Source organism: Melospiza melodia, chromosome 28, assembly GCF_035770615.1.
Source record: "Melospiza melodia melodia isolate bMelMel2 chromosome 28, bMelMel2.pri, whole genome shotgun sequence".
NCBI classification, from domain to species: domain Eukaryota; kingdom Metazoa; phylum Chordata; class Aves; order Passeriformes; family Passerellidae; genus Melospiza; species Melospiza melodia.
In genome coordinates, this window is record NC_086221.1 from 3,210,510 (window position 1) to 3,233,324 (window position 22,815).

Sequence of the window (22,815 nt, forward strand, 5' to 3'; positions counted from 1 at the left end):
CACGCCTGAACGACCAGAAAAATGTTGGGATCGGGTCCCATCACAGCAGGATCCTTGCACAAGAGAGCTCAGCAGACACACAGCCCTCAGAGGTGCAGGCCTGTGCATGATAAAATGTCCCCATCCTGGGAGGCTGAAGTGACTCAGCCAGCACAGTCAAAGGGCTGTTATTGCTGGAGGCAACTGTGCCTGGAGCCCATGCATGGGGATTAAAGGCATTCCAACCTCTGCACGTTCCTTTTCCCTCCCAAAGGGAGCGTCTCTTGGATGGGCCACACCATTCCCTTTGTCTCAAAGCCATTTCTGCACTGCACAGCTCAGGGCTGGCCAAGAGATGGGTCTATCTAGGGATTGCTGAAGTGTCCCAAGCCACCTCCAAACCTGCCATCCTGGGGCAACTTGACTTTTGTGGTGATGTTGTTTGATGTGTGCTCACACACCAGGTGAGTCAGCACCTGTCCTGGGCCTCAGGAGCTCCTGAGGTCACTGCTGAGAAGGAAAAGAGGAGGGGATGGTGAGGGGGGCATTGGGTAGGGCCCATCCAGGGCTTGTGGTGTGTGCTGAGCAAGGCCACTCCTGTCCAGCCTGCCCATATAAGGAGATGAACCATGGGCAGGGCTGGGCAGGGTGTGCTGGGAGGGGGGTCAGGCAGTGCTGAGTGCACACCCCAGGCTGTGCTGGGCAGAGCTGGGCACTGCAGGGCAGTGCTGGGCAGTGCTGGGCAGTGATCACACCCCAGGCTGTGCTGGGCAGAGCTGGGCAGTGCAGGGCAGTGCTGGGCAGTGCTGGGCAGTGATCACACCCCAGGCTGTGCTGGGCAGAGCTGGGCACTGCAGGGCAGTGCTGGGCAGTGATCACACCCCAGGCTGTGCTGGGCAGAGCTGGGCAGTGCTGAGCAGTGCTGGGCAGTGCTGCGCTCACACCCTGGGCAGAGCTGGGCAGTGCTGGGCAGAGCTGGGCAGTGCTGGGCAGAGCTGGGCAGTGCAGTCCTCACACCCTGGGCAGTGCTGGGCAGTGCTGTGCTCACTCCCCAGTCTGTGCAGGCAGTTTGGGCAGTGCTCACACCCTGGGCAGTGCAGTGCTCACCCCCTAAGCTGTGCTGGGCAGTGCTGGATGGTGGTGGGCAGGGCAGGGGCAGAGCTGGGCTGTGCTGGGCAGTGCTGGGCAGTGCAGTGCTCACATCCTGGGCAGTGCAGGGCAATTCTGGCCAGACCAATGCTGGGGCAGTGCTGGGCAGTGCAGTGCTCATACCCCAGGCAGTGCAGTGCTCACGCCCCGGGCTGTGCAGTGCTCACACCCTGGGCAGGGCAGGGCAATGCTCACACCCCAGGACAGAGCTGGGCAGTGCTCACACCCTGGGCTGTGCAGGCAGGCTGGGCAGCACAGGCTCTGCACACTCCCCCAGGCTGGCTGGGGCATGCTGAGGAATGGAGTGCCAGGGTGGGCCTGCTGTGGGAGCAGGGTCTGCAGCCAGGAGGATGCACTCAGGCATTTTGCCCTCCATGCTTTGGGGTGAGGTTGTGGTTGCACTTGGAGTATTTCCCCGTGGGGTTTGGTGTGGGATTCCTTCTTGGCTAGAGAGCCCTGCTGTTGGTGCAGCCTGTTTAGCCACGAGTCAGAGCAGGAGCACTCCTGGCTGTGCAGGGACACCTGAGCAAGGCTGGGGTGTCTGGGAAGCTGTGGCAGCACAAGTCAGCCCATGGCCAGCTGGGATGGGACCTTCCTGCTGATGGAGCTCCAGGCAGGACACCTGGAGGTGAGAAGCATCCAGGCAGCTCATGAGGAGCTCTGGAAGGATGGAGAAGTTCCCAGTTTTCCAGATATTCTCATTAAGCAGCATATTCTGCCACCTTGGAAAGGGAGAGCATGGACCAAGGAGTTGATTTTGAAAGGGAAGGAGCTTGCAGAGGGATCAAAGCAGGCTGTGGAGTGGCTTCCAGTGATCCTGGCAATGAAGTTTGCACTGAGGAGCATCAGCCCTGTGGAGAGGAGGTGGGTGCTGCAGAGCAGCCCCAGAAGAGCTGCACTCCCAAAGTCTCTGCATAGGGCTGGACTTGCCAGTGCAGAAAATCCCTGAGCAGCAGCTCCTGTCCACCGTCCCCCCTGTCAGCCTGCCCTGTCTGAGGGGGCTGAGGAGACCCTTGCCCTTGGTGGCTCCAGGCTCCATGCATGAAGACCCCAGCCCATCCCAGCAGATCTGGGGCACGGTGTTTGGTTGGGCTCTTGCCCTGCTCCCTTCCAGGTTTCCACACACCTGCTTCCCTGGGTGTACCCCTGCATGCTTTCTGCACAGGCCTATCTCCATGGCCACTTTCCAGGTGGTTTTTGTGCAGTGAAGCAGCCAGAGGAGGCAGAGCCAAGAATCTGCTCCAGGTTGCAGCACCTCTGGGATTCACTCCGAGGGCAGGGAGAGACCATCTGCACAGGCGGGTTGGTGGAGGAATTCCCAGGGTGTTTCCCATCCTTTTTTAAACATAAACTGATTCTCTGGGAAGACTGGGAAAGCACCAGGCCCCTTGACAGCCCAAGAAGCATGTGAGAGTTTACTTGTGGACCTGCACATGATTGCAATTAGCCCTAGGGCTCTAGCACACTAAAATTAAACCAAGAAAATTGTTTCCATCCCCAGATATCAGCCTGCCTCCTCAGGGGACTCCCTTGCCACCAGAGGGAAGATCTTTGACCCTGCTGTGAGTCAGCTGCTGAATTGCCCAGGTTTCAGCTGGTCATGGTTGGGGCAGCCATTCTCAAATTGTCAAACCTCAGCCAGCCTGGGACACAGCACCCATGTCTCTAAACACAACATCCCCAATATCCCTGCTGCCATCTACTCCAAAACCTGCTATTCCTCGTGTTCACAAATGGAGATGATGGATTTCCTGACTCATTGCAGCAGCAGCTGTAGTGAGAGCCCATGGCAGCACCATATCCCACTGCAGACAGGCCAGGAGAACCATCAGAGACTTTTGAAAGTGAAATGCTCCCAGGGGTGTGGGGTCTGGTAGTGCTCCTGTTTTGAGGGAGCAGGAACTTTGTGAAATAAGAGCTTCATGGGTGGAGCAGTCACTGTGAGCATCCACCCTCCTCCCCTTGTCCTTGAAGGTCTGTGTCCATTCTCAGTCCCCTCTCCTCCAGGTTAATGACCTCATGTCACAGACATCTTTTATGAAATATCCTTTCCTTAGGATTTTTCCTCCTGAGAAACTGAGAGGCCTCAGGAACAAAATGTAAACAATGGTTATCTGCTGCTGTGGAATGCAACAGGTGCATCTGGGATTGGTCTCATGGGGTTGTTTCTAATTAATGGCCAATCACAGTCAGCTGGCTCAGACTCTCTGTCCGACCCACAAGCCTTTGTTATCATTCTTTCTTTTTCTGTTCTTAGGCAGGGATGGGGATCAGCCCTGGTTTGTCATGTACACATTGTGGGGTGCCAAGGGGTCTGCCAAGACAAGGGAGAGAGAATGAAATCTGCCTGTACATTCTCTTTCTATTCTTCTGTCTATTCATCCTTCTGATGAAATCCATTCTTCTATTCTTTTAGTATAGTTTTAATATAATATATATCATAAAATAATAAATCAAGCCTTCTGAAACATGGAGTCAGATCCTCGTCTCCTCCCTCATCCTCAGACCCCTGTGAACACGGTCACAACCTCATCTGATTCACTGTTCACCACCAGAACCTAAATCCTTCTCACTGGGCTGCAGGACCCAGGGTTTACCTCCCCAGCACACCTGGGCTGCAGAAACAAATCCCTCTGCAGGAGCAGGAGCCCCAGGGGCTGTGCTGGTCCCTGTTGCCCACCTGGATGAGGTTTCCACCCCAGGGGCTGCAGAGAACCCCCAGGATCCATCCCTGGGGCGCCCAGGGCCCTTGCACAGCTCAGAAGGAGAAGCTCAGCCCGTGGTGATGGAGCTGCAGGGCCCATTGCCAGCAGCCCCACGTGCTGTGGGGTGCCAGCCCCAGCAGGGGGGTGCCAGCAGCCTGGCAGCGTGCCCCCCGTGGGAAGGGGCTCTGGGGGCAGCAGAAGCAGCTCCTGGTGCTCGCTGCCCCTGCCCTTGGCCCGAGCACGGCCAGCAGGAGGGGAGAGACCCCCAGGCAGGGGCAGAGGGGGATGAGAGGGGCAGGGAGCTGTGAGGGGCAGCAGCTGTGAGTGCCAGAGTGCAGAGGCTTGGAGGGGCCCTTGTGAGCCCTGGGACCCCCTGTGCTGCCCAGGGCCCAGCTGAGCACAGGAGCTGCAGGAGGGGGACATGGCTGGGGGAGCCCCATCCATCCCACTCTTCTACCAGCCCTGCAGTTTCTATTCTAGGCTCCCCAGAGGTGAGGATTTGGCATTTCCCCATCCTTCTGCCTGTTGTCACCTGCTGCTCTGCTGCTGCCCCGTGTCCTGCAGGGCAGGGCCCAGGTGGGACAGCGTGGCCTGGCCAGGGCTTGCCCAGCATCAGGAGGAGCAGAAGCATCACAGGTGGTGTCTCAGGGCAGGAGGGTCCCAGCCCAGCAGCCCTTCACTGGCCAATACCCCAGGGAGGTTCAGTGTGAAGCCTGAAGGGTGATTTGCCCTCTCTGAGTCCTCTTCTCCCTTGATTTTCAGCAGAGCCAGAATGGTTAAGTATAAACTCAGTGCTTTGCCTCTGCCTAGAGTGAGGAGACAGGACTTTCCTCCATGCTCCTGTCTTTAATACCTGACATCTCAACATCTCTCTGACGTTTCCTGTCTCATGGGGTCTTCAGATCCCCATCTCCAGATACCCTCTGAAGAGGGGAATATTTGTGTGGTTTTGGTGGAGATTTCCAGGTGAAATGCCCTGATCCCTCACTCCCCAAGCTTCTCAATGCAATATTTCCAGGTGAAATGCCCTGGAGTGGGGTGAGACACTGGTCCACCCATGAACTTTCTATTTCACTCCTCAAGGTCTCAATGCAACATTTCCAGGTGGAAATGCCCTGATCCCTCACTCCCCAAGCTTCCCAATGCAATATTTCCAGGTGAAATGCCCTGATCCCTCACTCCTGCTGCCTCTGGGTCCCTGGTGAGCCTGTCCCTGCTGCCTGTGGCCCTGTCCTAGGGCAGAGCTCACCCTCACCTCCCCATGGGGCTCTGAAGGGAGGCACTGCTCCAGGAAAGTTGCATTTGCCCTCACCCAGGTCTGACACAAACAGAATTGATCAAAAGCACCTTGAAAAGCTCCCGTCCCCAGAGCAGAAGGCTCCTCTTGTTGAAATTGGGTGGGAGAGCTGCGGTTTTTCCTCAGTTCCTTTGATTTGTTGCCTAATGCAGGGGATGGATAAATCTCTAAGCCCTGAGATTTAGGGCAGGATTCATACTTTACATCTTCAGAAGACGTAGTAAACAGCCTTATACTCTCTAATCCTGGGAGCAGGTTTGTACCTGCTCTCTCTGCATAAACTGGACCAGCTACAACAATTTCACATTGTGGCTGAGTTCAAAACATCCCCTTGGGGATGAAATGTTTATTGCAGAAGATTTTTAAGATGGTTCCTCAGGGAGAAAGGGACTCCCACCTCAACATCCTGCACAGACCCTGGGGGCTGTCACAGGGACACAAGAACAGAGTAACTCCATGAGGAGTGGGACACCTTGGGAAGGGGTGAGTGTGGGTACCACAGCAGAGACAGCTCAGATGAGTGGGGATTCCAAAGTTTCCAGAGGAGATTTGTCTCTCAGAGCTTCCCCACTGGGCAGCAGGGGTGGGTGCTGCCTGCAGTGACATTTATTGAGCAGGGTTAGCTTGCGGGTACATTTATTGAGCAGGGTTAGCTGTGATGGTCTTTATTGAGCAGGGATAGCCTGCAGTCACTTTATTGAGCAGGTTTAGCCTGCAATTGCCTTTATTGGGCAGGGTTAGCCTGCGCTGACATTTATTGAGCAGAGTTAGCTGCAATGGCCTTTATTGAGCAGGGATACCCTGCAGAGCTCCAGGGTCCAGCTGCCTCCATGGGATCCCTTAGGTCACACTGCCCAAGGATCCCAACCTTTCCCAGGTCACTCCAGAGCCCTGCAAAGGCCTCCTGGGCTGTGAAGGGCTTTGTGGTGAGGGCAGCTTTCCCAGCTTACCCTTTCCCAGGTACCTGGACCTTGGAGTTGCTCCAACCCAGCCCCAACAGAGCAGCAGAGCAGAAGGGACCAGTTTGGGGTCTGGGCTCCACATTTGGGGGACACCACTTGAGGGGGGTTTGGTGAGTTTTATGCACCATGTCAACCTCTGCAGATTCTCACAGGGCACATTGTGGGCACACCATGCCCTAGGGGGACCTGCCCAGTTTGTGGGGTGAGACACAGCTCCCCATTGGGGAGGACACAGCTCCTCATTGGGGTGGGGACTCAGCTCCCCATTTTGGGGAACACAGCTCCCCACTGGGGTGGGACACAGCTCCTCATTGGGGTAGGACACAGCTACTCATTGTGGGGGGACACAGCTCCCCATTGGGGTGGAACACAGCTCCTAACTGGGGGGGGGACACAGCTCTCCATTGTGGGGGGACACAGCTCCCATTGGGGTGGGACACAGCTCCCAATTGGGGTGGGACATAGCTCTTCATTGGGTGGGGACACAGCTCCTCACTGGGGGGGGACTCAGCTCCCCATTTTGGGGAACACAGCTCCTCATTGTGGAGGGACACAGCTCCTCATTGGGGAGGACACAGCTCCTCATTGGGGGGGACACAGCTCCCATTGTGGGGGGACACAGCTCCTCATTGAGGGGGGACACAGCTCCCAATTGGGGTGGGACACAGCTCTTCATTGGGTGGGGACACAGCTCCCCATTGGGTGGGACACAGCTCCTCAGTGGAGTGGGACAGAGCTCCTCAATCACCAAGGGCATGTTTGCCAGGGTGGGTTTAACACCTGACCCCACACCTTGAAGCTTTGCATCCCCTCGGGATGGCTGCAGGTCCCTGCTCATGGCCAGGGGCTGGGGAGAGGCAGGGACAGGGATTGCCCTGCAAAGAGGAATAAGTTACTTACAGGATCTTCAGGCTGTAGAGGCCAGAGAAAGCTTCCCCTGGGATCCTGGAGATCTGGTTTCCAGAGAGGCGCCTGCAGTGGAAAGAAGAGGCAGTCATGTGTCAGCATCCTTGTGATGACAGTCCTTGTGTGCAGAGGCTTCACAACTCCTCCATGCTGCACTGTCCCCTCCAGGGGAGGCTGCAGCACCTGCAAGCTGGGCCACAAGCCTGAGCTGGGCATCATCCCCTGAAAATCCCAGCATCATCCCCTGGCCCAGCCTGAGGAGCAGCAAAGAAAATCCCAGCGCATCCCCTGGCCCAGCCCGAGGAGCAGCACAGAAAATCTCAGCTCTGCCAGACCTGAATCCAGCATTTTCAGCATCCAGAGACAGCTCATTGCTCAAAGCTATTTCCTGGATAGACACAGGTGCCCAGCACAGAAATACAGCACAAGCAGTGAGCAGCCCACAGACCCTGCTCCATGCCAGCCTTGGCAGAGAGACTGCAGCAGGGCAGAGCTGCTTCTGCTCATGGATTTAGGACTGTCCCTAAATCCTGGCTGGTGAATGAGGGCCAAAGGGATGGGTGAGGAAGCAAAGAGCAGCATCACAATGGAAAATGGGACGTATCTGGGACATAGAGAAAAGAGCAGGGGAGAACATTCAGAATTTCCTGAAAGAATTTGTTGAAGGAAACCTGTGGGATTTGCCATTGTACAGCATCACCTGATCTTAGAATTCAAAATTCAACAAGGTCCAGAGCAAGCTGAGGAATTAAAAGGTATTTGCATTTTTCATTGCCATTAGAAACTGGATCACTGTTACCATCAGGACTATGGTGGGAGCATGTGGCTGAGCCAGGACTGAAGTCCAGAACTTCTGAATCTAGGCTTGATCTAGAAAAGAGGTGACTTTTCTCTTTCTCCTCTTGTTTTGAGGACAAACATGGATGAAGTCCCAGCCCCCATCATCCAGAAATCATAAAGACAGTTCAACAACCTGATTAGGACCCCAAATTGCCACTACAATTGGGCAAGAATCTTGTCTACTTGACTTGGAGTGGAATATTGCATCTCCAAAACAGAGACAGTGAATATCATTTGTGACCAGGCTCATCTGCATTCTCACAGAAAGTCCAAACCAGGCCCAAGAGGTTGGGCACAAACAACCCAAGATTTTTAGCACAGACCTGGCAAAGGTATTCATTAAACTCTTGTTTCTTTTCAGGCATTTTTTAGGGGAAGGAGACAGGTGTGGAGGCTGAGCAGTGCAATCCTGGCTGGAGGAGTGCAGGGGAACTCTTGGGATCTCTGCTGCTCACAGTGACCCTGAGATGTGTTAAAGTCTCTTTTCCCAGCCTGGTGCTCGAAGAAGGAGTCAGAACTCTTCAGTTCTCGGTCTCAAGGTTGTTTATTGTTCCTTATCTATAAAATTCTTTCCCCTGCCCTGCCGAGGTCCCCTCAGCAAGAGAGTCAGAGGCACTCTGCCTGCCCCTGTTATCTTTTTATACTAAAAAATATAAAAACTTTTTAGTATTATTATTAGTATTATTAGGCCAGTGTTATCTTTTTATGCTAAAAACTACGTGTACAATATTTACAATTACTTCCCAACACCTATCACATATGTTAGACAGTGAGCTTCTACCTTAAACCAATCTAAAAGTGCCAACATCACAGCGGAAGATGGAAGCTAAGAAGAAGAAGGAGAAAGGCTGGACATGCCCAGATTCCTCCATCTTGCCCCCTGAACCCCCATGCTAAAAACTTCAAAAAGCTATTTTTCACTCTGTGATAAATTCACTGTCATTCTATTTAAACTGTCGTGGATTGTAATCCTTCATATAAAGGTTGGTAATTGTTTTTTCCAAGGGCTAAATCAAAGGCAAATGGGTCTGGGCCTCTGTGCCAGGGTCTCTGAGCCCCCTGGGCAGGGGCTGGAGCCCTCCAGGGCAGCCAGAGGGATGTCCTGGGTTCTGACAGGGATCCAGGGCTCTGCAGAGGTCACCGAGGGGACCAAGGTGTTGTGGGCAGCCAGGCTCACCGGTGGCAGAGCCCGTGTGGGTGTCTGAGCTCTCCCTCCCCTCGGGAATCTGCAGAAAATCTCTCCCATAATGAGGCCTCTGACAGCACAAACAGCACAGGGTCGTCTCTTTAATGTGTGAGAGCAGGTTGGAACCTGCCTCCTGCAGCACATGATCCGCCTGGCAGGCTGGGCTATTTGTCACTTAGGGGCTGTGATTTGGGGTAATTGCTGCTTTTGATTGCTGATTTCCACATGGGAGGGAGGGAGTGCTGTCCGGGAGGCTGCAGTGCTTGCCTGGAGGGGAGGTGTTCCTGCAAGGCATCTTCAGCCTGCTCCTGCATCCTCCTCCTCCCTGGCTGTCTGTCTGTCGTCACCTCCCCGCAGCTCCGGGTTGCTCACACCTATTCCAGGCTCAAAGTGCCTCTCTGCTCTCTTTTCTGGGTGTGTTTGAGTGTTTGCCAGGTTCCTGAATGGATCTGGGACCTCCAGGATTAGAAGCCTGCTCCTGCATCCTCCTCTCCTCCCTGCCTGCCTGTCCTCACCTCCCAGCAGCTCTGGGCTGCTCGCACCTACTCCAGGCCACTCACACCTATTCCAGGCCCAAAGTGCCTCTTCTGGCAGCTCTGTGCCTCCCTGCTCACTTCCCTGGGTGTGTTTGAGGGTTTGCCAGGACCCTGAATGGATCTGGGACCCCCAGGATTAGAAGCCTGCTCCTGCATCCTCCTCTCCTCCCTGCCTGCCTGTCCTCACCTTCCTGCAGCTCCAGGCTGCTCACACCTATTCCAGGCCCAAAGTGCCTCTTCTGGCAACTCTGTGCCTCCCTGCTCACTTCCCTGGGTGTGTTTGAGGGTTTGCCAGCTCCCTGAATGGATCTGGGACCTCCAGGATTAACAGGAGAGGAATGTGGAGCTGAAATGGAGCCCCAGCTGGGGCCGCCAGCCTCAGAGGGTGCCAGGGAGCCCCAGATGCTGGTGGGACACTGCAGAGCCAGCTGGTGGCACCTCAGCTCTGTGGGTAACACAGAACATAAGGGAGAAATAACTCTGTGTTATTTTGAAGCAGATGCCCTGCTTTCACTGGGTGAAATTAGAGGTTTCTCAGGTGAATTTAGAGGCCCAAAGCACCCCCAGCCCCAGATAAGGCCCCGTGCCTCACTGCTGCTGCAGATGTTTCTGTCCTTGGCCATATTGCACCAGGCTGTGCCTTGTCCCTGGCTCACCTCTGGTCTCTGGCTCTTCTCTCCATGCCTTTTACTCCTCCCTGCCCCTGGGGCAGCCCAGCTCCTCTCCCCAGGGTCAGGGTCCATGCCAGGCCAGGAGCAGGCCCAAAGGGAGGCCCCAACCCCACCCACGTCTCTGAACTCTTCTCCCAAGGCCATTGACAGTGTCACTGGGGTCCAACATAGGCTCTGCCCACTTCTGTGCAGGGGCTGGGAGGTGGGACAGTTCTGTGATTGTGCACACAGGCTGAGTTTTCCCTTTCCTAGAGGGCTGCATGGCTGGCTGTGCACACAGGGTCTGGAGGTGTGGGGTTTGCTGGACCTCCAGGACAGGTGCTGATGCTGCTGGGGGTGTTCCAGGTGTTCCAGGCAGGGGAGCATGGCTGTGCCACCTCTCTGAGAGCAGACCAGGAATGGGTGAGCCTTTTGGGGTGTCCTGTCAAGGGTGAGCACTGGAAACATATCATAGAACCACAGAACAGTTTAAGATGGAAGGGAGCTTAAAGCTCATCTCATTCCACTCCTTGCCATGGCAGGGACACCTTCCACTGTCCCAGTGTGCTCCAAGCCTTGTCCATCCTGGCCTTGGACACTTCCAGGGATTGAGCAGCCACAGCTGCTCTGGGCACCCTGTGCCAGGGCCTCACCACCCTCACAGCCAAGTATTCCTTCCCATTATCCCACCCACCCCTGCCCTCTGGCAGTGGGAGCCATTCCCTGTGTCCTGTCCCTCCATCCCTTGTCCCCAGTCCCTCTCCAGCTCTCCTGGAGCCCCTTTAGGCCCTGGCAGGGGCTCTGAGCTCTCCCTGGAGCTTCTCCTCTCCAGGTGAGCACCCCCAGCTCTGCCAGCCTGGCTCCAGAGCAGAGGGGCTCCAGTTCTTGGAGCCTCTTCCTGACCATCCTTTGCTTCCATGCCATTAACTCCTGTGCCAGGTCATGTCAGAGACCCAAGACATAAAAATCTTCCTGTGTGTGACCCTTCCTCTGTCCATGGTCACTTGGCACTCTTCCAGGTCCATGGTTCCCTCTGTCCCTCTCACTCAAACTCTCCAGAAATCCCCCTGCTTGGCAGACAGGCACCCATTGAATATATCTGCAGGATTCAGATCCCACAGGAAACGCAGTGAAATGGTTCTTTCCTTTCCATTTAAAATGGAACAATGACATTTGAAGTGATGCTGCCAGTGTGACATCCCCTGAGACAGCTCCTAATTCACTCCTTCTGTGGAGGAGCTTGGGTGAATAACCCCACCAAGGAGGACAGAAAGGCACTGCCTTTGCCCTAAGCACAGGGAAGAGGAGCTATTCTTGCAGGGCTGAAATTCTGGTCCACATGGGCTCAGCTCTAGGCCTGCTCAGGGCTCTTTTTAGGACAGACTTCATTCAGTGTTATGTCCTGTTCTCCTGAAGTTTACACTGTGACATGGGGTTGGGAGAAAGAGAAAGCTCTGCGTTTAAAAAGTGGCTGATAGAAGAAGGAGGGAAGGGGCAGGTAGAAGGGGAGGGTGACAGCTGGATATGGCTGGCTTGCTTCAGAGAGCTCGTGGTGGATTTTAGATCCTGCCCCCCCGCCTCCCCTTCCACCACTCCCGTGATTTCTGGGAACATTCCTCCAGGCTTTGATCTGCATTCCCAATACACTCCAAGTTGGAACAAACTCATGGTTTACCACTGTATGGTTGCTGCTGTTCAGTTACCACAGGCTCAACCCTCCTGTATCTTGGGCTTCTTGGTCATGCTGCAACTTCCATGGCACGCCCGAAGGCTGTGCTGGGCAAGATGGCTCATGTCAGGTGCTCAGGCAGCTCAGGGATGCTCTTATCACTCACATTAGGAGGCAGGAACGTTGCCCATTGGCAGGACAGGACAAACATGTGTGTCCATATCCCAGTGAAATTCTCCCCTTGCCAAAGTTTCACTGAGCGTGTCGGCCGCCCCTTTGATCTCCTGCTCAGGGTGGTTTCTCAAGCACTCACCTCTCGAGGCAGTGTGCCCAGACACTCCATGCTCCTGCCTAAACTGTGTCATCCTGCCAAGCCTGGGCCTTCCCCATGGCACACAGGGGACCACAGGCCCCGTGTCATGCCTGGGTTTGTTCTTGTGCTGGTGCAAAGCAGGAATGAAGCCAATTAAGTCAACAAGTGAAAACATGGTGCATTTGAGGAAAGGGCCAGGCCTGGACTCTTCCTTCTCACACAGGAATCTGCAGCTGGTCCTAGTGTGGTATCTCCTGAAGATGCCTCTAATGTGGTCTGTGCTGTCTCACTCCATCCCTGAGGAGAAGACTGTGCCTGTTTGTAGCCCTGCTCGCTGTGCCCCCTCAGTGCCTGTTCCAACTCGATAGATTGATCGCATTTGTTCTTTTGTTTATGGTCCTCAAGCCAGTTTTCAACCCACATGAATGCTCATATGCAAGCCAGTTTGCATTCATTTGCCAAGTAATATTAGTGAGACACAGCTCCTTAATGAACAGGACACTGAAAACCTTCACTCCATCTCTTTATATTATAAATTGCAAAGGTTTTCTGTTTGTTCCCTCCAAACCTTCAGAGCAGTTTTCACTTTTGACTCTACTTTTGGTGCCCCACTTGGGGTACCCAGAACATAATTAGTCACATGGAAAGCAGTTTTCAGGAAAACTGGGGCCAGCTATCCCACCTAGCAAGGATTTTTCAGTTGCTGAACACTCTCCCTGGTCTAAATGGAGTAGAAATAGAATGGAAATTTCTAAAATTTCCAAATATTTTGAATTTCATTTGGGGAGCTGCAATATCTTGGCCTCATTGGTCAATGTTCATGATAGACAACCCCTTAGAAGCCCTTCTCTCCTGCACCTTGGCCATTGCTAAGGACAGTCCTCACCCCATGCACAGGGATGAGTTTTGGAAGGCTTCATCAGAGGAATTATCCATTAACTCTCTCTGTGCTTTTGCTCACCCACTGAACTGATGGAGCAGCACCATCCTCTGCCAAGGACTGGTGCCAGAAAGTCCTGCATCAACCAGAGTTGGTCTCCTTTATGACAATGAGTTGTGCCCTGCTGCCTTCTCTGCACAGGAGCTGTGCAGAGTCCTGGGGGAACCACAGAGGCCAAGAATTCAGAGCTGCAGCTCTTTAGCTATGGCCACCTGGAAGTGGAGGGCTATGCCAGGCAAGGTGACTGCCAAGGGAGCAGTGAATTCTGCTGTGGATTCTGCCTCCAAATCTCAGCATGGCAAAATAATTTCATGGCCCTACAAGCATTTGTGTCTCCATGACACCTGTCCAGCATGATGTGTCATGGAAACCCCACCAAAGCTGCTGTCTCAGGAGTCCCCTACTTCAGACACTGCACTGCTCCAGAAGCAGCTGCTCAGCGCAGTGCCAGCACATGTGAGCATTGCCCAGGAATGCCAGCCCTGCTGCCACAGAGGAGCTGTCACTCTCACAGGAGCCATGCCCCACTACAGTGCTGCCTCCTCCAGGTGTGACAGTGCCTTGGAGTGAGAGCCTGTGCTGAACAGCCCCCCAGAGTGGATGTTCCAGATGCCTGGAGGCTGATGGGGGGCTGGGGGTGCTCTAACAGCAGGCAAGGGTAGCCAAGAGCAGCCCTGGTGCCCCATAAGCTGTGATGGCTCCATTGGACCACATGGGAAGGGGAGTGAGAGGGGGATTCCCTCACAGGTACAAGCAGGAGAGGAGGGCTGCTGCATTCCCATGCCTGCATGTCCTAGGGTGATGTTATGATGCTTGTATCCCCATTCCTGTGTTCTGTTTATGCTGGATATCATGTCCTGTGTCTTCAAGACTGACTCTGAAGAGCGAATGTTTTGTTTTGGTTTTGCTATCAGCCCCTCCCCCACGGCTGGTGGGACACAGACAGGGCAGTACATGGTACTGCTTTTGCTTTTTGCTTTGCTTTTTGCTTTGCTCTTGCTTTTTGCTTCTGCTCATTAGTTAGTTTAGCTAAGCAGCCCAAATTTTCCCTTGACGGTTTCTCCTTTCCCTTTTTTTGGACCTACTCAAGCCTGCTCCGGACTGGGACCTGGGAAACACCGAGAGTTTGCACTTTGTGGCCTAGCGTGGCCTGCTCTGGGCAGCAGCCATTCCCAATGCTGGAGGGACTGATAACAGAGAGGCCACCCCCAAGAGAGACTTTCTGAAGTTGTCATCTTTTTCAGAGCAGTAAAAGAGTGTTGTCACCTGCTATTGTTCATTCTGTGTGCTGGGGGCGCTTTGCCTGTTAAAAAAACTGATTCTTTCCACTTCTCTCCAAGGAATCCTTCCCGACCCAGTTGTGGGGAAGGGCCACGTGGGTTTGCTTTCTGGAGGGGCCCCCCTTTTGGAGGTTTTCTCCCAAATTTGCCCTAAACCAGGACACTGCATTTTAATTCATTTTGCTTTTGTGCCATTTCTTGTTCCCCAGGCTGGCAGAGCAGGCAGCAGCGGGTGCTGAGCGCGGTGCTGAGCCTGCTCCCCATGCCGGTGAGTCCCTCTGCCCCCGGGGCCCGAGAACAGGCAGGTGAAAGAGCCAGTGGCTGGGAAGGGGTCTGATCTTGCCGCTGTGCCCCGAAGCAAGAGGTGAATGGCAATGAACACCTGCCTTTGGCTGCAGTTTCCCCTCTTGGCACCAAGCACTCGCGCTTGGATTCAAAGCGCGGTAACAAAGCCCTCGCCGGCGAACACATTTCAACATGTTATTATTCCCAGGCCGGCTTTCAAGATCTCTTTCTATTCCTTCTGTACTGATTGCTCTTGTTTCTCTTGGCTCCCAGCTCTGGCTTTTCAGGCTTCATTAAGTGGAATTTATTAGCAACTTTAAACAATCTTCCTGCTGCCAAAAAGAGAGAAAGAAAAGAAGAAGGGGGGGAAAAAAAGGAAAGAAACAAAGAGGAGACATACTAAACTCTGGGCTGTTCCCTGCCTGTGTGAGGCCCAGCTCTGAACACCTCTATGTGTGCAGGTTTTCTTTGGAGGGAATGTCTGGTGAGTGCCTGGGCTGGGACTGTGCCTGCTCATGCACCCTCTCCTGTTTCTGGATGGGAGGCTGGGCGCCAGAGGGGTGCATTGGCCACTGAGGCCCCTCTCCCACTCCTCACCAAAGGCAGCTGAGCCTGGAGGATCTGGTCTCTGGGCATCTCCTGAGTATGAGAACCAATTGCACTCACAACACCTTCCTGGGCAGCTCTCAGTGAATACAAACGGCCCAGAGGGCACACCTGAGGGCCTGCTCTCATCCCTGGACAGTGAACCTCTGGCAGTGAAAACAGCTTTACCCAGAGCACACATGGAGTGAGCTGGAGCAGTCCCTGTGCCCTCATCTGTGCCCTAACCACAGCATCCTCTCGATCCCATGGGGACACGTTTGGTGTGCAGAGCAGAGAGGAACCAGTGCAGAAATGCCCTGTGGGACACAGCCTGGCTGGGTGTCACAGTGGCACTCTTGGGGGATGGCTCTGCTGTCCTCAGGACCCTGCTCTGGTTTTATCCTCACAGGCCTCCACCCAGTGTGCAGAGGAAAAATGTGCTCAGGTGGGCTCACAGCCTGGTTTGCAGGGCTCCACAGCAGTGAAGCCTGGCACATTTTGTCTTTATTGTCCATGGGACACAGGGGCTGCATCCACCCATTTTTGCAGCTCTCTTCCCCTTTCCCGTTAATTCCTTTTCCTCAGCTGAATGCACAAGCTCAGCCATAAGCCCAGCTGATCTCTGACTTCTGGGAAACTTCACTTGCATGAGGAGCCTGGGGGGGGTGTTAAAACAGAGGAACAGAAGGAGGAGAAGTGGTGAAAGGTGTGAAACACCAGCTCTCCTCCATGGGACCCTGGGCTACTGTGGCTAAATCTAACGAGAGAGAAGATGGAATCAGAGAATCATGGGCGAGAGCAGGCGGGGAGAACCATGAGGAGGAGCCAGAGGAACCTGGGCTTTCTCTGACTCTTGAAGAAGATTAAGGTTATAAAGGACAAGAGGTGTCAAGAGTTCCTGGGATGTTTCTGATAATTTCATAGAATCTCAAAAAGGAGATTTGAAAATCTGGGTTAAACTTGGCAAATTTTTTGCTGAGGAACCTCTGATTTTTTCATAAGGTTCAAGCACCTAAGGTATCTTTGGCAATAAAGCAAATATAATTTGAAATACCAGTTTCTTTTAGGGCTTTTCCCAAAGTAAAAGACTAAATGTTAAGAGGTAACTTGAAGATTAAACTATTTTTTCTCTCTCAGGCTAAAAGAAATTTTTGGGGTTGACCAAAGCCCCAGAACATCAGTTTTAGTTCACCTTGAACTGAATTTTGTAAATTTTGTCTTTGGTTGCTCCAGCCTGTCACTCACCTGGTTTCTCCAGCAGGTAATAGGGAACCTAAGGCTGTAGATATTGAACTATCAGAGAGCATCCAAAGGAGGGCAGTGAGGATGATGAAGGGCTTGGAGGGGAAGTTGTGTGAGGAGCATCTGGGGCCATTTGTTCTGTTCAGTCCCCAGAGAGGAGGAAGAGGGGCAGGCACTGATCTCTCTGTCAGCAGTGACAGGACCCAAGGATTGGCCTGATAATGTGTCAGGGCAGGGAATTGGTCATGGCCCCAGGCCTGACAGAGTTCAAAAGGCATTTGGAACAAGGTGACTCTTGGGGATGGTGCTGTATAGGGCTGGGGGTTGGACTTGGTGATCTTTGTGGATCCCTTCCACCTCAGACCATTCTTGATAATCTTTGTGGGTCCCTTCCACCTCAGACCACTCTGTGCCTTTGTGACTCTGTGCAGGAGGCAAACTGGGGCCATAAAGCCACCCAAAATCCCTAGGGGTGAGAAACCTGCTGAAGGCTTTCCATCTACCTGAACACAGGCACTTGCAGAGCCCTCCTCACTGTCAGCCCTTCCCTGCTGGAGGGGACAGGCAGGGAGAGCTCCCTCCTGCCCAGGAGACCCTGGGATGGTGGGTTTGGGGTACCTGGGCTGTCCCTTGCTGCTCAGCAGAGCTTTCTGCTCCTCACTCCTCTGGCATGTCCCAGCTCTGCCATGGGGATGAAGACAAAGGGCTTGGGCTGGTGTGTTACGTGTCACCCTGGCAGACACTGGGAATGTGTCCCAGGCAGATGAAATCAGCAGAGATCTGAGCTGTGAAACCTGAGCAAACTTCCCTTGAGGATGTCTAAACAAGCAGGATTTGTTTGCTTGATTCTTATGCGTGTCCTGGCACAGAGGGTGATCCCAGCCTGAATGTCATGGTCCTGATGTAATGTTGTGGGATGAAAATTTGGTGAAGATATAAATGAAAAGAGCAGGGGAAATGCCAGGCAAGTTGCATTATTGGTCAATGACAGCCCTGTGAATGCTGTACAAACTGTCCCTGTCCAGCTGTTGTTGTTGAATCACTTTTAATTTGCCATAATATATAAAATTTTTTCCTTGCTTGATTTAATATAAATTACTTGATTTCCATAAATAGGATTACTATCTTACTGCTATCAAATCCAAGCAGACACTTTGCTATGCACAGGTATATGATGCTGCAGTTTGCATTTCTTCCCTTAACTGTGATGTCAATCCTTTCCAAAGGAGGACTTGTGACACACTGGACCTCCAGTAAAATATTATCTAACAACTTCCAACTATTTTTTCAGATTTTCCTCTTTAAATTTTTCCCCTTTGCCTGTTTCATTCATAATTATTTTTGGCTGTGGGGAGCTGGCTGTTTTGGAACCTATGAATATTTATTCCTTGCTGGTTGAGGCTGCTCTGTTTGTGCATGATGTAACCAGGACACGGTTGCTTGCAGCAAGACAACTGCTAATTGTGCACAGAGTGTGTGAGAAGCCTCAACACCCCCAGTGAAGGTGCTGGGTGCCCACATTTCAATGTGGATGTTGATAAAATGAAAGGAGAAAGGCTGCAAGATGGGTGCAAAGTGCTGAAGAACCCACTTCTGTGGGCAGCTCTGGCTCCAAAGCCAGAAGACGATCAAAAATGTTTCCAGCCTGCAAATGCCTGCTGGGGTGGCTGTGGTCCTTACAATTCCAAAGAATTTGAAATACAGATAGATGGTGATCAGTTACAAGACCACTTGAAGTAAAAACCTGTAATATAAAATCACAGAATCCTACAATGATTTGGATTTGGAGGGACCTTAAAGATCATCTCATTCCACCCCTGCCATGGCAGGGACACCTTCCATCAGCCCAGGTTTCTCCAAGCCCCATCCAACCCAGCCCTGGACATTTCCAAGGATCCAGGGTCAGCCACAGCTTCTCTGAGCACCCTGTGCCACAGGTGTGAGGGTGATATCTATAATTCTGACATTTTGGAAAACACCGTTTATGAAATGCCAGTGTTGTGCCTTGTGGTGGCAGCAAGATCTGATTCAGAGAAGTGAAAGTTGTTTCATTTAGGCAGATTGAGTTGCAGTAACTTATATACACAGTAAGTTCACAACACACATCAAATGAAGCATTAATATTAGGATTTCATGAATGCAATAACAGTGTTTTGAAGAAATTGTGTTTTCCAACAGAAGCTGTTGTGTTGAAAGTACCAACAGCATGAGAATAACACCTGGAGGTATTTCTCATGGTCAAGTGGAGTAAGACCATACAGGTGCAATTTACTCATGCAGAAATGGTCAACCTCAACATTCTGCCCCCTGGCCTCCCATTTTTTTGGGGCTCACAAAGGATTCCAGTGGTTTCTTGTGCTGCTGGTTAATTTTCACACTTTCAGAAGTGGGGCCACTCCTTCACTGACACACAGCCACATGCTGATCCCCAGGACTGGGACTGCTGCTGTGCCTGAGTGTGTTTGCTCAGACCTCAGTGGGACACCTCAGCCTCTGGGGGAAGCTTTTTGGGTTTCAGTTTTGCAGGGTGGCTCTGTGTGACATCCCTGGGGGGCTGAGTGTGACATCCCTGGGGACACAGGGACTGCGTGTGACATCCCCAGGGGGCTCAGTGTGACACTCCTGAGGGACTGTGTGTGACATCCCTGGGGGGTGCATGTGACATCCTTGGGGGCTGAGTGTGACATCCCTGGGGACACAGGGACTGCGTGTCACATCCCTGAGGGGTGCATGTGACATCCTTGGGGGCTCAGTGTGACATCCCTGAGGGACTGAGTGTGACACCCCTGGGAACTGTGTGTGACCCTTGAGGGACCCTGTGAAGCACCCAGGGGCTTGTGTGTCTCTGGGCTGCAGGAGGCTGTGAGGGAGACCCTGGCTGCTGAAGGGTGAGTGAAACTCTCTGTTTGCTGGCTCTGCCCCAGGGTACAGTGCTGATTTCTGAATGAGAGATGAGGTCCTTTTTTATTTGGCTTTTGGCACCACCTCAGCCGGAAGGTGACAACCTCAGCAGAACCCCATAACTGGAGCAGCAAACAAACCCTGTCCCACACAGGCTACTCCCAGCTGAGCCTGCAGCTGCAGGAGCAGCCCTGGAGGCGGTGGCAGTGCTGGAGGAGCCTGTGCAGTGTCCCCCCAGCCCCACAGCACCCCCTGCCCATGCAGCACCCCGTACTCACAGCTCCTCCAGGAAGCGCAGGTGCCGGAGCGCACGCGGCTGCAGCTGGCTGATGTTGTTCATGCTCAGGTCTCTGGCAGGGAGCAAACACAGAGGTTTCTGATCAGTAGTTTGCACAGAATGAACCTCAGTGCCAGGCTCTGGGTCCCCTCTGTGCTCGGTGGGAGGGTGAGAAGCCTCTGCAAGCAGCATTTCAGTGTTAACATCTGATCACAGCCCAGGCTCTGCCTGCAGAGGGATGGATGGAGAGGAGTAGCCAGAGAGAGCTGGCTCCTTCAGGGTGGTCTGCCTGAGCTCCTCCAAGTTCTGAAGCAAGTTAGGACATTTCCCAACAGCATCAGCAGTCCTGCTGTCTCACAAGCTCTGGAGAGGGAACAGGACACCCCGTGACACTGGAAAGGACAGCATGTCCCTGGGCCCAGGAGCATCTCTCTGTCACCATGGCCATGCCAGCCCCCACAGGGAGATGTTCCAGTGTGAGGACACACATCTGCCTTTGAGGAGCCAGCAGCCCATGAGAGAAGGTGTCCATCCCACTGGACTGCCTTTCTCTACACTGCACAAACCAGAGAAGCACACAGCACTGAGGGGCACAGCTTGGCTCTGTGGGTGACAAACTGAGGTTGGGAGGTGAAGGAACCCGGCTGATTGTGCTTGTCTCACTCTACCATCTCCAGCTAAGGGCTCATCTCCTCTGCCTGGCTTCCAGAGAGCCTCTGGAGGAGGCTGTGCTGGTACCCAGAGGGTCCAGGGTGGTGCTGAAGTCCTCTGCCCATTACAGTCACTGTGAGCTGCCTGAGCAGAGCTCTCCCCATCTGAGGGTGTGAGAGCAGCTCAGTCTGTCCCAGCTGATTCAATGCACAAGCTGGTATTGGGGAAAACAAGGATATTCCAGGCTGTTCTGGGTCAGTGCACAAGCTGGTATCTGCGGAAAACAAGGATATTTTCAGGTTGTTCTTGGGGTCAGTGCACAAGCTGGTATTGGGGAAAACAAGGATATTCCAGGCTGTTCCTGGGGTCAATACACAAGGTGGTATCTGGGGAAAACAAGAATATTTCAGGCTGTTCTTGGGGTCAGAGCACAAGCTGGTATTTGGGGAAAACAGGGATGTTTCCAGGCTGTTCTTGGGGTCTGATAGCCCTCATGAGCAGCTGCACATGAAGAAACCCACACTGCTCACCCCAGCCTAGACCAGGCTGGGTCCAGGTTAGCAAGGGAGCACTGACCATTAAAGCTGAGGTAAGATGAGACAGAATTAAAAGCTGGGGTGGTTAAACCCAATGGGAATAGATGGGGCATATCCCCTGGTGAGCATAGCACCTGGGCAGTGTCTGTGGGTGCTGAGAGCCCTGTGGGAGGCACAGGGGCTGCTCTTTGTCACTGGGCACAGCTCAGCTCCTCCTGGCACTGAACAGCACAGCCTGAGGGGTGTGATGGGAAAATGAGCAGAAACAACAACCAAATAAAGGCAATTTATTTACTCTTTCCTTCTGTGAATCTCACAGACTTGTGAGCCTGAGGAAGGCCCTGCCCTGCCCTGCCAGGGCACTGGGAATGCCTTGGCATTGGAGAGGCTCATGCCAAGCACAAGGACAGAAGCACGAAGGAGAAAATCCCCTCAGGAGAGCCCAGCAATGCAAGAGGGACCTCTCTGAGCTGTTCCACCTGCTCAGAGCACCTGAGGTCCCCCAGGTCTCATAGCAAATGATCTGCAGCATCTCAGCTGGCTTTGGGCTCTGGGGAGGAAATTGCTTCACTGAAAAATGTACTGAGATCCTTTGTATTCCTCAGTAAAAAATGCTGGAGTTTTGCTGGTAAAGAGCAGAACACCTGGGGGGCATAGGCTTCTACATTTTGACCACTTTCCCCAAAAAACCCAAACCACCATGTTCTAACCAGCTCCATTTGGCATTGGTGTCGCTGCAGGTGACACCCCAGGAAGGTTGGAAGCTGTCTTTGCATATTCTCTGGAGAGGTGTCCTGTGACAAAACCACAAACTTTTGTGAGCCCTTTTGAAAAATACTCCTGAAGAAGTTTACTTTTTCCTTTATAACTTTCTCTTCTCCAAAGAAGTAGTAGAAAACTCACCAAAAACTCATGAGAATTCAAAATTCTGTTTTCAGAATGAGTGCTAAAAGAAAATTATTGCCTGCAGTGCTCTGTGTGTAATGCTGCATTCCATATTTTGGTGATCCTGGGACACAAGGGTTAAAATATTATTTTGTGCTGCTTCTATTTTTATTTTAAAACCCCCAAGGGCAGTTGCTACTTAGCACCCATTAAAACATCTTTTTTTCCTACATCAAAGTGTCTCCTGTTTGTGTTGTAATGAATCTGTCTGATGTTTTGACATGTTGTGGAACAATGTGAAAATAACGAAAAATAATGTAAAGTGAAAGACTGTGAGAGAAAACACAGATCTGAAACATCCAAGATCTCCTCAAAACTCTGAGGTATATTCCTTAAGTTGCCTTCTGCTGGTAGTATAGAGAATACCCCTTGCCTGGCACTTTCCAAGCCTCATGGAAGTGATTTCTGTGTGCCCAGGTGTGGTGGGGACAGCTGGACAGTGGCTGGGTCCAGGTGGCTGCAGGGATGTCCAGACCCATCAGTCTGGACCCATCAGGATGGGACTCATCAGTCCCAAACAGCAGCAGGGCTCTGGGTGGCTGAGGATATGGGAGAATATAAAATAATAATTGATCTTATTGTAATTATCTTATTATAATTTATATTATCTATAATTTATTAAATAATAAAATATCTTTTATTATCTTTTAGAATCCCAGATGGTTTGGGCAGGAAAGGACCTCCAAGCTCATCTCATTCCACCCCTGTCATAGCTGGGGCACCTTCACTCTCCCTGGTTTCTCCAAGCCCCATCCAACCTGGCCTTGGACACTTTCCTCCTGCCCTGATCCACAGTTAAAGGAGAAAATCCATACCTAAAAGGAGAAAATCCAGACCTAAAAGGAACAAAATACACTGGTTTTTGAAAAAATCTTCCAAAAGGCAGAGGAGAGATGCCCTTATCCCATCACCCTGCAGCCTCACAGCTCCACAGAATGTTGTTTTCCTTTCCAAGCCCCCCTCCTGGCCACGGGCAGGTCT

At 52.6% G+C, this 22,815-nt stretch overlaps 1 protein-coding gene across 1 annotated transcript in view; it reads right to left on the reverse strand.

Annotated features, from left to right (window-relative positions):
• The window catches only part of LGR6 (leucine rich repeat containing G protein-coupled receptor 6), a 173,140-nt gene that overhangs the window by 87,541 nt on the left and 62,784 nt on the right, over positions 1-22,815 (reverse strand). The window contains exons 2-3 of the mRNA XM_063178014.1: positions 19,704-19,775; positions 6,993-7,064 (exon numbers count right to left, since the gene is read on the reverse strand). Coding sequence (XP_063034084.1) covers positions 6,993-7,064; positions 19,704-19,775 — 144 coding nt within the window. The remainder of the gene's footprint in view (positions 1-6,992; positions 7,065-19,703; positions 19,776-22,815) is intronic.